The 13,382-nt window shown below is 33.4% G+C and overlaps 1 protein-coding gene and 1 long non-coding RNA gene across 3 annotated transcripts; both read left to right on the top strand.

Annotated features, from left to right (window-relative positions):
* Nucleotides 1–1,102: 1,102 nt before the first annotated feature.
* LOC139862990 (uncharacterized) lies at nt 1,103–3,623 on the top strand. Its single transcript, XM_071851646.1, has 4 exons — nt 1,103–1,453; nt 1,696–1,776; nt 2,774–2,897; nt 3,371–3,623. The coding sequence occupies exons 1-4, from the start codon at nt 1,164–1,166 to the stop codon at nt 3,416–3,418; spliced, it is 543 nt and encodes a 180-aa protein (XP_071707747.1). The 5' UTR covers nt 1,103–1,163; the 3' UTR covers nt 3,419–3,623.
* Nucleotides 3,624–5,351: 1,728 nt separating this feature from the next.
* LOC139862374 (uncharacterized) lies at nt 5,352–7,169 on the top strand. Of its 2 annotated transcripts, none has more exons than XR_011764167.1 (5): nt 5,352–5,429; nt 5,775–5,914; nt 6,013–6,210; nt 6,555–6,601; nt 6,836–7,169. It is a non-coding gene; the product is annotated as an uncharacterized lncRNA (long non-coding RNA). The 2 variants fall into 2 exon arrangements; XR_011764166.1 differs by having other exon boundaries at nt 6,818–7,169.
* Nucleotides 7,170–13,382: the final 6,213 nt, after the last annotated feature.

The following is a 13,382-nucleotide window of genomic DNA, read 5'->3' as shown; positions in this document are numbered from 1 at the left end:
TTTCATCGAAGAACTCGAAGAAACCGCAACCTTCTATGAAACCGAACCCGATTTAGGCACCAAGATTTTACTCTTTTGAATATTTTCCCAATCAACCTTGCACGAATTCTCGCACGATTTATCGACAAACCTTGCACGAATTACCGCACGATTAATCGACACACTTACATTCTTTGAGACCAAATCAACATCGGGCAACATAGACGGGGTGACAAAAACTTTTAGTCCAACACTATTCAATATTGACCCACTATCATCCGGTCGTCCAGCACCAACATCACTCTTCGGCCCAACAACATCACCCTTCGGCCCAACAAAATGATGACTCAACAATGATTTCTAAAGAAAAATTAGGTTTTATATTGTTAATTAATATGCGTGATTTGATTTGATACATTTTTTTCTCACTATTTACCCATTACAGATGAGTCACGAGTGCCTTATAAATCCAGTAAATTGTGTACCATGTGCCCATGTACATGTTACTCTCAAAATTAATACTTATATTTTTTTATGAATTTCTTCTAAGTTCAATACAAAATGAAAGTTTTATTATGAACTGTTGGACTAGACATCGTTATTCTAAATTTGTGTAAAAAGAATTGAAAAACTTTCTTAATACATATATTTTCTATAATATCCTACTCAAATCATATTCAAAACACTTAAGTAACAAACAAGTGTATTGAATTGTTTATTCATGTAACACGTAATTAAGGTAATTTTACCCATTTCAGTTTGTTCATTCAAAATGATTATCAAATAGCTTATTTTCATTTATAATTAAGTTTATTCAGAAACTCTGAATCATTCAGATTATGTACCATTCTAATCATTCTATTTTATTAAACAAATTATAATATAAGGTTTATATCATGTTTTACTTCTGTAATTGGGCTGGATTTTGTTATTTTCTTCCCAGAGAAAATGAGCCCATATAATAACTCAAGCAGATTTACCAAAAATACCTATTTAGTATTCCGTATTCAGGCCAACATATTAAGGAGTATAATTATAAAAAAAAAAAAATGAGGACGACAACGAAAATTGAAAATACTTCAGGGACTATTTATATAAATAACCTATACGATCTTCTTTCTTTTCATCAAACAAAAACGAAGCCCCTAAATTTGTAATTTCTTTTCCCTTTTAATCAGCGAAAGATGGCAGCGATTGATGGTGCTGAGTTTGCAGTTGGATGTTTGTTATCAATCAAAACGACATTTGGTGATGAATTTGAAGGTCAAGTTATAACATATGATCCACCATCAAACATCCTTGTTGTTCAAGAAGGATTGAAATCAAACCCCCAATCACGCCGTAGCATTAGGTTACTTAAAGCTGATTATATCAAAGAGTTTTCTTTTTTAGGTCAATCTGATGACCCACTTGATCTTAAAAAATGTTATCTTGATCTTAATTCACTTCAATCTAAAGAAGATGCTGCTGTTAGGTATGTTTTCTTTATTGCCCACCATGTGTTTGATTAAATGTCTCAATGAATTAGATGCTCAAAGTCACAGTTTTTTTTACCCTTTTTGTAATGGGGATTTTACATAACCTTTATCAAGTTCTTTTCGTTTTTTGCTAATTTATTCTATTGAGATGTGTAATACACTTTTTTTGAGGTATACAAGTCATAAAGTGCATCTAAATTGTTTGTAAGATTGGTGAATCTTGATTGGATTAATGTAGGCAAGCAGAGATAGATGTTGAGAGGATTGGGGTTGGTGTTACCGCTGAGGCGCAGAGCCTTTTCGATGCGCTCTCGAAAACGTATGTATCTCAATATATTTCCTCTCTTTGTTCTTTACATGTCTACCTATATATGTATACTTTGATGTCTATGCATTATATATCTCCGTACGATTTGTGCCTGTAAACAAAGTTCTTCGATGATCTTAGTGATTCAGAAAATCAATTATTATGTTACAGTCCCGTTACTTGATAATTATGATTCCATGACATTATAAATTTGGACTCTCACATTATGAAGATTCGACAGTAGCATTAATGGCTAGTTAGCTGTTAATTTTACCGGATCTTTATCTTTGCAGCAAAACACGGGACAGGAAATTGTTTATACATTTTTATAACTTTTGGTTTTAGAGTAAGTAAGTATTAAGCTCAATTAACAAATAGGTATTTCTCACTAGTGTAGATTATAAGATATGAGTAGCTCTTTTCTACAAAAATCCTTTACGTGTCTTTCCTACCTTTATATGTGATTAAAATAGACCATTAGCTTCCATATCTTAAATTTATATGTTTTCAAATTGCATTCTCTTATTACATAGTACATGATAAAATATCTTATTACATACATGATAAATCTTGTAGTGTTACACATCCACCACATCATTAATGTCATTTTCATCGAGCATGTGCTATACAACAAGAAATCAGCTCCAATATTACAAGAATTATGGCTAGCATCTCAATTCCAAATATCAACTGATTTTGCAGACTATGAGATCAATTTTGTAAATGTAACATTTAGAATGCTTGATAATAACTTGTGATTTGGTTAAAAAAGTAATAATGAAGGTTTATTAACTAAGATGTTGGTATAACCTTATCAACTTGTCCGTACTTAAAAAACAATGTATTCATCATTGAAATTTTTATATGTATTAATGTATATATACCCTGCACTTATGAAGCAACGACTAATTTCTTACATGTAGAACAATAGAGTTTAAGTTGCACAACCCTTATCCTTTAATACAAACCAACTTTTTCTAATAATTTTCGTTCTTGGTACTATAATCAGATTACCCGTTCACTGGGATAAGACTGCGATAGTAGTGATGGATCAAGTACGTGTTAGCAGCCCGTATCTTGCTGAGTCTGTTACTGGAGGAACTGCTGCTGCAAATGAGCGAGTGAGGAAAGTGGTAAGATTTTAGTTTACTTTTGGGTAGATATTAATTTAAAGATGGGCAATTTTGACCCATTTACTTGTTAGTTGGTGTAGAAGTATAACATCACTTTCATGTAATAATTCATGGATTATCGGTTGATATAAAATTGTTGAAGCTCACTCATTATTATAGTCAAACACAAGGTTATCCTTTGACCTTGAAAACCACCCAAGGTCGCCTTTCGTACATTGTGTTGCTGGTGCAGCGGGGGTTTTACCGGCCACGCCCTTGGATTGGTCCGCGTTTCCTCTATGGCAGTAGTTGGGGGTGGGTTATGCAGCTGCGGGAGATGATCACGTCAGTGGTTTAGTCCCCTTGGTGATCCCAAATTGCTGTTCAAATTTTTTTTAAAACTAAATTCAACTTCAGCCCATAATCATGTAGCTTGGTGATCCCGTTAACTTTCTTTATTCCTTAATCTTTTTTTTTTTTTTTTCTTTCTGCAGCTTGAGCTCGAAAGGAGGAGGTTACAAACTCGTGGAGGTGGTCAGTGAACATTGGGAAAGAAACTACAAGATACCAAATGATGATCATTTCAATTTGTGCCAAATTAGTTAAGACAATTGGGTTCAAGTCCAAAGTTCATAACTTTTATAATCTTCCTTATGTTATCTTTTTTACCCTACCTGCCAACTATAGATTCAGTTAATTATTTTTTGAGATTAATTTCTGCATACTATTTCTTTGCTTTGGGCCTTGAAAATGCAACTTAGATGGTAACAAATTCAGTAGGTATATAATTAGCCTTCTGAGTAGAGGTTGCAAAATTTAAATTATATACTTACAAACAGGGTGATCTGGGTTGTGTTATTGTGTGTGTTTTTTTTTTTTTTTTAAATGGGTTTATAATTATTAATTGGAAAATTATTTAAAAATGAAACCAGTCAAACAGGGTGAAATTTGCTTACTCCCATGGTTTGTTTTTGATGCATATAGTATCTTACATTATATTATATTTAGGCCTAACTGTGTTCTTGAAAGCTGAGTTAGAGTAATATCCAAGTTGCATAACACTTGAGGTCAATTTTTACAATTAAATTGATATACTACAAGTCCTTAGCTTTAGGTTACAATGCCCGACGGCTGTAAGTATATATACAGTTAAAAGAAAGGTAGAAGGTTTTTTCTGATGTACGCAGCTCAACAACATTACTCCGTGATTGTTTTCAACTCATCTCTGACCATCACTAAATATTCGTCTTAAATGAGATTCGAACATGAGACCTCTTACAAGGAAATTATGTATACCGTTAACCATCAAATACATTTAATTAAAATGATACTCCATATTACATTAATTTTCTTATCATTAATCTATATACTAAATCCCGTAATTTTTTAGTAAATTTTTCTTAAATCCTATTGCCCTCAACCCCTATCTACACTGATACTGTTCCACATAACTGTTATACTGTTTCACTTCATTGCCATCTAATTTGTTACTCTTACTCCTTCCCACCAACTCCACCGAATCAACATCCCAAATCGCTGCCCAAAAAAAGTTGGCTTCGCAGGTGTCCACAATTCGAGAGTACCGACGGTGACAAGCCGGAAATCACTTCCCGTCAGAATAATCGTCATCGTCGTCATCCGCTGCCAGACAATCGATGTGCACATGTGTTTTTAGGTCACCGATTAAAGCTTATTCTAGGTTTTGATCAGGAAGAGTGAGGAAATCGCATCAGACCTAAATTTGTTGTGTTTGTTGAGTAGAAGAAAGAAAGGAATTAATTTTTTGTCACAATTGCAACACACGAAGGGGAAGGAGTATCTGTAGCAGTCGCATGAAACCCTAATTTGGCGCCGTTATTGAGCAGAAGAAAGTAATACGTTATTAAGTCCCCAATTCTCAAATCAAGTTCCCTGCTTTGTTGTATGTTTTTCAAACCATAATCGTTTTTTATTTTTATTTTTTATTATTTGATCAATTTTATTCAGTTCGTATAACTGCAATTTTTTGTGAGTTTCTCTTTTAAACAATTTATAAATATAAATGAATCTATTGCTTAATAATTAATCATTGCTAAGAACCTTCATTTCACTCTAAATTGTCAATTGAGTTTTTGATTTTTGTGACTTCTAAATTGTTCGGTTCTTCTTTGTTGGTGTCTATTATTTCAGACCCTTATAATGAAATACTAGGGTTTACTTGAAGTTTGTAATACTTACGATCAATGATATTTAGATTGGTGAAGTTGACAGCTAGGGCTTTTTATGATGATATCACTGCAAAATGAGAAATCATGCCAAAAATTGGAAGAAGCTATAACGACTAGATAAAACAAGTTTCAATGGTATGATCGATATCATTTTTCTTTTCATGCATTTCGTCCTACATCTAAGCTGCAGATTATGTATATTGCATTTTATAACTGTCTCGGTAATTTGTATATTCATGTAAATTTTTTTCGTTTTAATGTAGTCAGTTACTCAGTTACGCTTCATACTAATCTCGGTGACATCAAGTGTGAAATCGCCTGTGATGAAGTACCTAAAGCATCAGAGGTTAGTTATTACTTAACTTATGTATATCGTATTGAAATATGTAATTATAAGTAACTATCTTAACAATTAGTAAGCTATTTGATTTAACTATAAACCAAGCATGGATGTGTATATACATTTGCTTATAATCACATTATAGTCATACTGATTTTGTCTGTGATTTTGTTCGTGAAGTCGTGCTTACTCTAAGTAGTAATGAGTACTTTTGGAAAACCTTATTTGCAATCAAGGCGGTGACCTTAGTCGAGAACGTAGCTAGATAATGAAAAGTGTGTATTGTGTCATTGTAATTGATTGACTAGAAAACTTTTAACCTGCAACATAATTTTCTTGCATTATGTGCAGGTGGCTATTATGATGGCACCATTTTTCACATAAACATTAAGGGGTTTATGATTCAAGGCGGTGATCCGACGGGGACCGGTAAAGGAGGGACAAGTATTTGGGGCAAAAAGTTTAATGACGAGATACGAGAGTCCCTTACGGTAAAATTTGAACCCACACATGCATATATATTGTGTGTACATTATATAATATATGTTTTATATTATTAATTTTTTGATTATGTTGGTTCTTTCTTCAGCATAATGCCAGAGCTATGCTGTCAATGCAAACAGTGGGCCCAACACAAACGGGAGCCAGTTCTTCATCACTTACGCTAAACAACCACATCTAAATGGACTTAAGAATCTGTGTGAATATCCTTTGTTGATCATAGTATACAAGCTATGTTTTTGGTGAGCCAAGAAGGTGGCATAGTATGGTCTTTAACATACATCAGGTAGTATATGTTGCTATTTTTTAATACATTATCGATTGATAGCATCATATAATACCAAAACTTATAGCATAATGCGTTACAGATTCTATATGTATTTGATTTAAACTATCATTGTTATAATTGGAACTTGAACAAATTTTTACATGTTTGAACTAATCATGAGTTGCCTTTGGTAAGTGTTGTTAATCTCTTTTTCTATGGAGTGATTTTTGATACGATGATCGTACAATTAAAATGGTCATACATAATATAACTAACCATTCATCAGCCTTTTTTTTGATCATATCCATTGTTGAGAATGCATTAATCTATATACTAAATCCCGTAATTTTATCTATTTGCAGATGTACATCCGTTCCAAAGGTGGCAAAAGGTTCCATAAAATTAAACGGTATGTTAAATTCAATTTGTCTTTTGCTTTAAAATCTTTTTATGTTCAACAAATTAATCAAATGGAAATTAAGATTCACCGAATCTTTTAGTTCTAATGCTCTAAATAAAGTTTGAATATTTGTTTGTTTGAATATGTGGGTAGTTTAATGAAGTATCTCCTAATTGAGTACATATGAGTTACATTTTGTTTATGGGTCTGAGATAGATTGTATAGTGGGATTTATGGATGTAGGTTTGCCACCAAGATACCGAGACTCTGTTAGAGCAATTACACCTGGGTTACCTCTCTTCCTCTATAACTATATGACTCGCCAGCTGCATGGTATTTTTGAGGTGTGTTATTTTTTCCATGATATCAATATGGTTGTGCCACCCAGACACATTAATAGAGTGTTTCTACTAAGCCTGCTCATTTAATTTCTTTTTAAGATTAACTGCTTTTAAACTTAATAGTTCTTTTAAAGGTCTTTTGTAAAGATCTTTTGTGATGTATGTAAATTATGTGTGTAATAACAATGTACAACTCTCTAAATTATGAACTAATGCTAGGTTTGTAAGCATGTAACAGTACGTCATGTAAATCATGTGTCTTTTTTATGTTAAAACATCAACAAAGTAAGTGTCTGTGTTTATGTTATTGCAAACAAAAAATGATAGAACAATAACACGAGCGTTGTAAAAAATCGCGGAAAATATTAAGCAGCAACGCGCGAACCCCCAACTCTTGTATGAGAAAGTTTAGGTACTATTGGTGAATGGTACCCACTTTCGTGTATAAACGCCTTGTACGCTACGCATAAACAGTTGTACCCACTAGAACCACTACTACAAAATGCCAACCCCTCTAGAAGGGCTAAGATGCAAATTATATAACTTTAATAAAAACATTTTAAAAAGCCTCCACCAAAATCTTCAAGGGACCAAATCTTCTCGCTCGCCGCGCGTTAAATTTTCTCAAAAGTACCGTTCAAATCGAAATAACTTTACGAACACAACACAACTATACGCAAAACAGACGCTTCTAAAAAAAGCTAAACATTTCGGGCTATTATTCATACATATTGTTTTCTTTTTCTTTTTAATATTGCGCTTTCCCTTAAGGCATGTTGTGGGCTTCTGTTGCGAAGCGCGGGCACATTTACTAGTTTAAAACATTTGACATCATCGAAACCAACAAGGACCTGGAGCTAACAAATTTTTACTACTTTTGGTAATGATATGATATACTCCGTATTGTTTATCAAAGATTAAACATTTATTCCTTAGCAGAACGCTAAAATTCACATCCTAAATGGTGTTATAAACAGAGATTTCCCTCTTTTTTATGCGCTTGTTGGTGGGGAATTTATGGGTCATGAATCAAGATGGGCTCATTATGAAAGGCTAAGCCTCATAGTAGCACGTAAAATGAAAGTACTTGAAACTTTGGGATCCCAAACATGTTTTTAATTCTCTTTCGGTCTCAAATTTCCAACTCACTTGCAAGCAGACTAATTATTGTATATAGGTTTTTAACTTTTCTCAAAGTGACTTGGTTCTAATGATCAAGTTCCCCCCTTTATCACAGATTTTAATTAAATATATATTTCATATTTGCCTTTATACATCACTATTTGGACAATGTGAAACTGAACGTTATGATGCTTGGTCGCATTATAACACATAATTACAACAAAAAGCTCGAGTAATATTGCATGCTACGTAGGATTATAATCGACGATTAAAAAAGAATATATTTGTCAAAAGCCAATATTTAAAAATGTGGGCTACAAATAAAAGCAAATCTAGTGATAAAAAAGAAAGAAATGAGACAAAAAAATGTAATAAGGCTCCCCTTCATTTTCTACTTTTTGTAGCACAAGCATGCTCATTTAGATAGCATCCAAAGCTACTACTATATGAGTTGGAAACCCTACCATTACAATTCCAAAAATCAAAAGATCATATTTATATTTTGTTCCCGAGTTTATCAATTTCAGATCTTATTTATGTGTACGAGTTAATTAAATGCACATTTTTACAGTCTATATTTTTATGTTCATTATGAATACATGAAAACAAACCACTGCACTTTCTTGAATGTATGTAATTGTAACATGTCAGCTACAAATAATTTGTACATAAAATAAAATGTTATTTCGACGGACAACTCTATTTACAATTTTTTAATTTGATGCGACTGCGATATTCATATTATATAGTAGTTATTATTTTTTTTAGTTTTAATTATTAAATATTTAATAAGAAAACAAATGTCAAAAATTGAAGGTAAAGTACAATAGTATTTTCTTTTTGGCTCCTTTTTCTTTTTCTTTGTTATATTCTTTCTTTTTAAAGAAAGAAATTGGGATGGGAGATATCGACATTAACTTTCTTGAATCTTAAATCTTATTTTAGGTTTTCAACATCTTAAATTCTACAATAAATGGATCAAAAGTCTACAGACCTCAAGTCAATAAAAATACATTTGTTTAAATTGCTAGTGGTAATTGTATAATTAAATAACACTATTGATATTAACCTTAAATACATTGCACATGATATTAACTTCGTGCTGTAGTTCATATGGTAGTAGTCCGCCTCTCTTATCGAGGGGTCATGAGTTCGACTTCTGTGGATTATAGCATTGTGCACAAGGTTACTTAACCCTTCAATTCCATCCAAAGGTGCATTCCGCACATCGCGTTGCGTAGGCAGTGGGGGAGGAGAGTTTTACCGCCCATGCCCTCGGATTGGGCCGGGTTTCTTCCTAGACAACAGTTAGGGGCGGGATATGCAACTACGGGAGATTAACGCTTGAGTGGTTTTATCCCCCTGTGTGATCCCGTACTCCTGTAAAAAAAACACTATTGATTTTCGTAATTAAAGATTGGCTTTTAGCAAGATTGAAAAAGACGTGAGACGTGATCGAGAAGGTTGGGACCTTGAAGCTTCACAACGGTCCTAGACAAGGTTAAGATAGGGCTGAAACAGATGTTGACCAGCATTGAGTTTTTGTACATAGTTTTAGCATAAATATTTCAAACTAGAGACAAATACATTGCACATGGCATTTCAAACATAAACATTTAAAACAACAATATTTCAAACAAGTTCAATACTTTAAACTGTTAAACATACATATTTGCCTACATATTTGCCTTTAAGTTGAAAAATTTATGTTTGAAATATATGTATAAAAAGTCAATGCTGTTCAACATCCGCCTCGATCTTGTTTTCAGGTTTCTGCCGTTTTTTACCGTTGTTAATCGTTGTCTAATCGTTGACCTTTTTTATCCATTTTTAAATCCGTTATGACGGTAGATTGGTAAATCCTCTGCAACATCATAAGTTAAATAATCTCTACACAATATTTAACACATGACAGAATCAACCAAAACAGCATCTATCATTTTAACTTTTAAGTTTATTAATTACTAGAAAATTTTGGTACTTTTAGATGATCAACGCAAAGTAATTTCTTTAATTAGCAACCCAAAAAGCTCAATATATTCATTCAAAAGATGAATTTATGTGGTCTATCTTTCTCTTTATTGCTACAAGTATAAAGTCATGAAATTCTTTTGGTGATAAAGTAGAGATGCATTGGTTGCTCCCTGCCTGCTTATATGCACTTGTATGACACCCAAAACTATAACCCTACAAAATTTCATAGTGAATGAGAAAACAGAAAGCAGTTTTGGCTTTTATAAGGCTACATGTGTGAATAGTACCATTAAAACGCACTTTGGATTCCACATTTTATTGAGAGGATTTGGAGTTATGAAATATAGAGAATGCCAGATGACATGTTCTAAGATAGACTTGGATAGGACCCTTCACTAATATCTTATGACACTAATTTTACTCCTCAAAAAATGCCCATTATTTCAAGAAATACTAGTAATAATTTTATGCAATTTTTGAGGATTTTAGTTCATATTAAACGTTCGTTTGTTCATATCAACTGGTCCTTCAATATTTGTTGAAACGTTTGTTTAAGATTTCTTCGACTGTCTTTATTTTGGATCCCCAATCAAGACTCTACGAAGACGCAAGTACTAGGATGTTCAATGGTAGTTTGTTTTGTTTGTTTAGTGCAATGAATCAGTGTGTTATTAGGGCCATATTCAAGTGTGTGTTGTTTGATTAGTGCAATGTCTCAAGTAGACCTGTTGAGGGCTATATCAATTGTAATCATGTTTGATCTTCTGATTTAGTTTTATGAAAATCAACCTTAAACTCTAAACCATAAATTCTAAACCTTTTTTTTTTTTTAAACAAAATGTTCATATTAGATGTAATTGGTTTACTAGTATTTATTACTTGTATTGCAATACTCACATATACTACATTTGTTGGTAACTAGTCCGGGTCAGGCCCGCGCGATGCGGCGGGGGATTTCGGCCTGCTTATTCATATTTAACGTAGCTTTATGTATTTACAGAAGAGAAAACGGATCATGTGTTAAGCGTCGTTGTGGGTGTCGTCGTCTTTAGTGTTTTTTGAAATCTGTCCGGTTCGAACGTAGTTAGTTTCGTTTTGTTAAGTCGCGGTGGTGTTAACGTAGCTTTAAGTTTCGAGTCTAACGGTGGTGTCGGAAAAATTTTAAGTCGCGGCGAGAAGGAAGATACGGGTTGACGTTGTGTTTAGCGTTTTTTAAAAAGTGTCCGTTTCGAATGGAATTTTTTTCGCTTTGTTAAAAAATTTATTTCGAGTATGACACTGATGTCGAAAAAATTTAACTCGCGGCGAGCGGGAAGATACGGGCTGTCGTTGTGTTTAACGTTTTTTAAAAAGTGTCCGTTTTGAACGTAGTTAGTTTCGTTTTGTTCATAAAAATATTTCGAGTTTAACGGTGTGGTCGGTGAAATTTAACTCGGTCGAGGAGGAAGATACGGACAGTCGAAGTGTTTGGGTGGAGTTTTTTTTTTTAATTGAGAGGATTTACAATTTACCCCCTGATGTTTGGTGTAATTTTTGTAAGTTGGTTACAGTTGAGGGGGGAGATATGGAAAATGCTAGTGTGAAAAGGGGTGTGCACTGTTGTCGTATTCCCCTTGAGGAAACGACCACAATCCCCATGGGATTTAGTATATAACTAGTCATATTTAACGTAGCTTTATTTACAGAAGAGAAAACGGCCCATGTGTTAAGCGCCGATGTTGGTGTCGTCTTCTTTAGTGTTTTTTAAAATCTGTTCGGTTCAAACGTAGTTAGTTTCATTTTGTTGATAAAATTATTTCGAGTCTAACGGTGTTGTCGAAAAAATTTAACTCCCGGCGAGCAGGAAGATACAGGCTGTTGTTGTGTTTAGTGTTTTTTAAAAAAGTGTCCGTTTTGAACGTACTTTTTATCGTTGTGTTCATAAAATTATTTCGAGTAAGACGCTGCTGTCGAAAAAAGTTTACTCGCGGCGAGCGGGAAGATACGGGTTGTCGTTGTGTTTAACGTTTTTTAAAAAGTATCCGTTTCGAATGTAGTTAGTTTCGTTTTGTTCATAAAAATATTTCGAGTTTAACGGAGTGCTTGGTGAAATTTAACTCGGAGCGAGGAGGAAGATACGGGTTGTCGAAGTGTTCGGGTGGAGTTTTTATCTTAAGTGAGAGAATTTACGTTTTACCCCCTGGAGTGCAGGGTATTTTTTGTAAGTTGGTTATAGTTGAGGGGAGTATTTTAAATTTTTTGGGTTGTTTTTTGAGTCAATGTCGTTTTGACCTGGTTTTGTGCTTGGTTTTGTGTGAATCGACACAGTTCTCCATGAGAATTAGTAATATAGGGGCAATAATAATTGAAATAATAATAACAACAACAATAATAATAATAATAATAATAATAATAATAATAATAATAATAATAAAATAACGAACGTTTGCTTTAATGATATCAAAACTCAGTGTAGAAGGGCCGCGATTAGTTGCCAAGCAACCCGGGTTCAATTCCTGGAGGCGGAAAGTTTTCTCTCCAATTTTCTGCGATTAGTTGCCAAACAACCCAGGTCCCGCGATTAGTTGTCAACCAACCCGGGTAGGAGTTTCCTTCTAACGTGTGTGTGCAAATGATGAGGGTCGTTGAAATAAATGATCCGCTGATACAAATTCGCCGTTAAATAATAATAATAATAATAATAATAATAATAATAATAATAATAATAATAGTAATAATAGTAATAATAATAATAATAATTGTCTAACTGGTACTTACATTGACATTAAACATGAGAGAGAACCGTATTTATATAGTTGATTGTTTTATCTACATCCGTAGAAATGTATGGTTATAAGACCACTCCCTATAGTTAGTTATCCGCTAGTTACCCGCTAGTTACCCGTCATTACCCGTAACTAACCATAGGCACTGTTTAGTTATCCGCGTTAGTTACCCGCATTCACCATGGATTTGGCGAGAGTGTTATATGCATGTGGGATCCTCAATGCTTTAAATTGTTTATACTTTGTGCTATATTTTTTGTACATTGTTAGTTATTGCTAATTATTATAGGGAGTGTTTAGTTATAGGATTTTATGGGTTAGTTATAGGATATAAGTGTTGATGTGGCGCTGATATGGCAGTTAAGAAGATGAATAGTGTTAGTCACGAAAAGGAGTGGCCTAAAGAATCAATGGAAGAATTTGAACATTTATATTTTTTTCTTGTGGAATCTGAAATATAAAGTACACACAGTACTCAATTTTAAAATGGTAAAAATATATTTTAGGTTAAATGGCTCATAAAGGTAACATATGTTACCCAATTTGATAATCAAGGTAACCCCCAATTTGTTTAAGTAAAAAAGACTT

This window comes from Rutidosis leptorrhynchoides, chromosome 8 (genome assembly GCF_046630445.1).
Source record: "Rutidosis leptorrhynchoides isolate AG116_Rl617_1_P2 chromosome 8, CSIRO_AGI_Rlap_v1, whole genome shotgun sequence".
Classification (NCBI taxonomy): Eukaryota; Viridiplantae; Streptophyta; class Magnoliopsida; order Asterales; family Asteraceae; genus Rutidosis; species Rutidosis leptorrhynchoides.
This window is presented reverse-complemented; position numbering and strand designations above follow the sequence as displayed.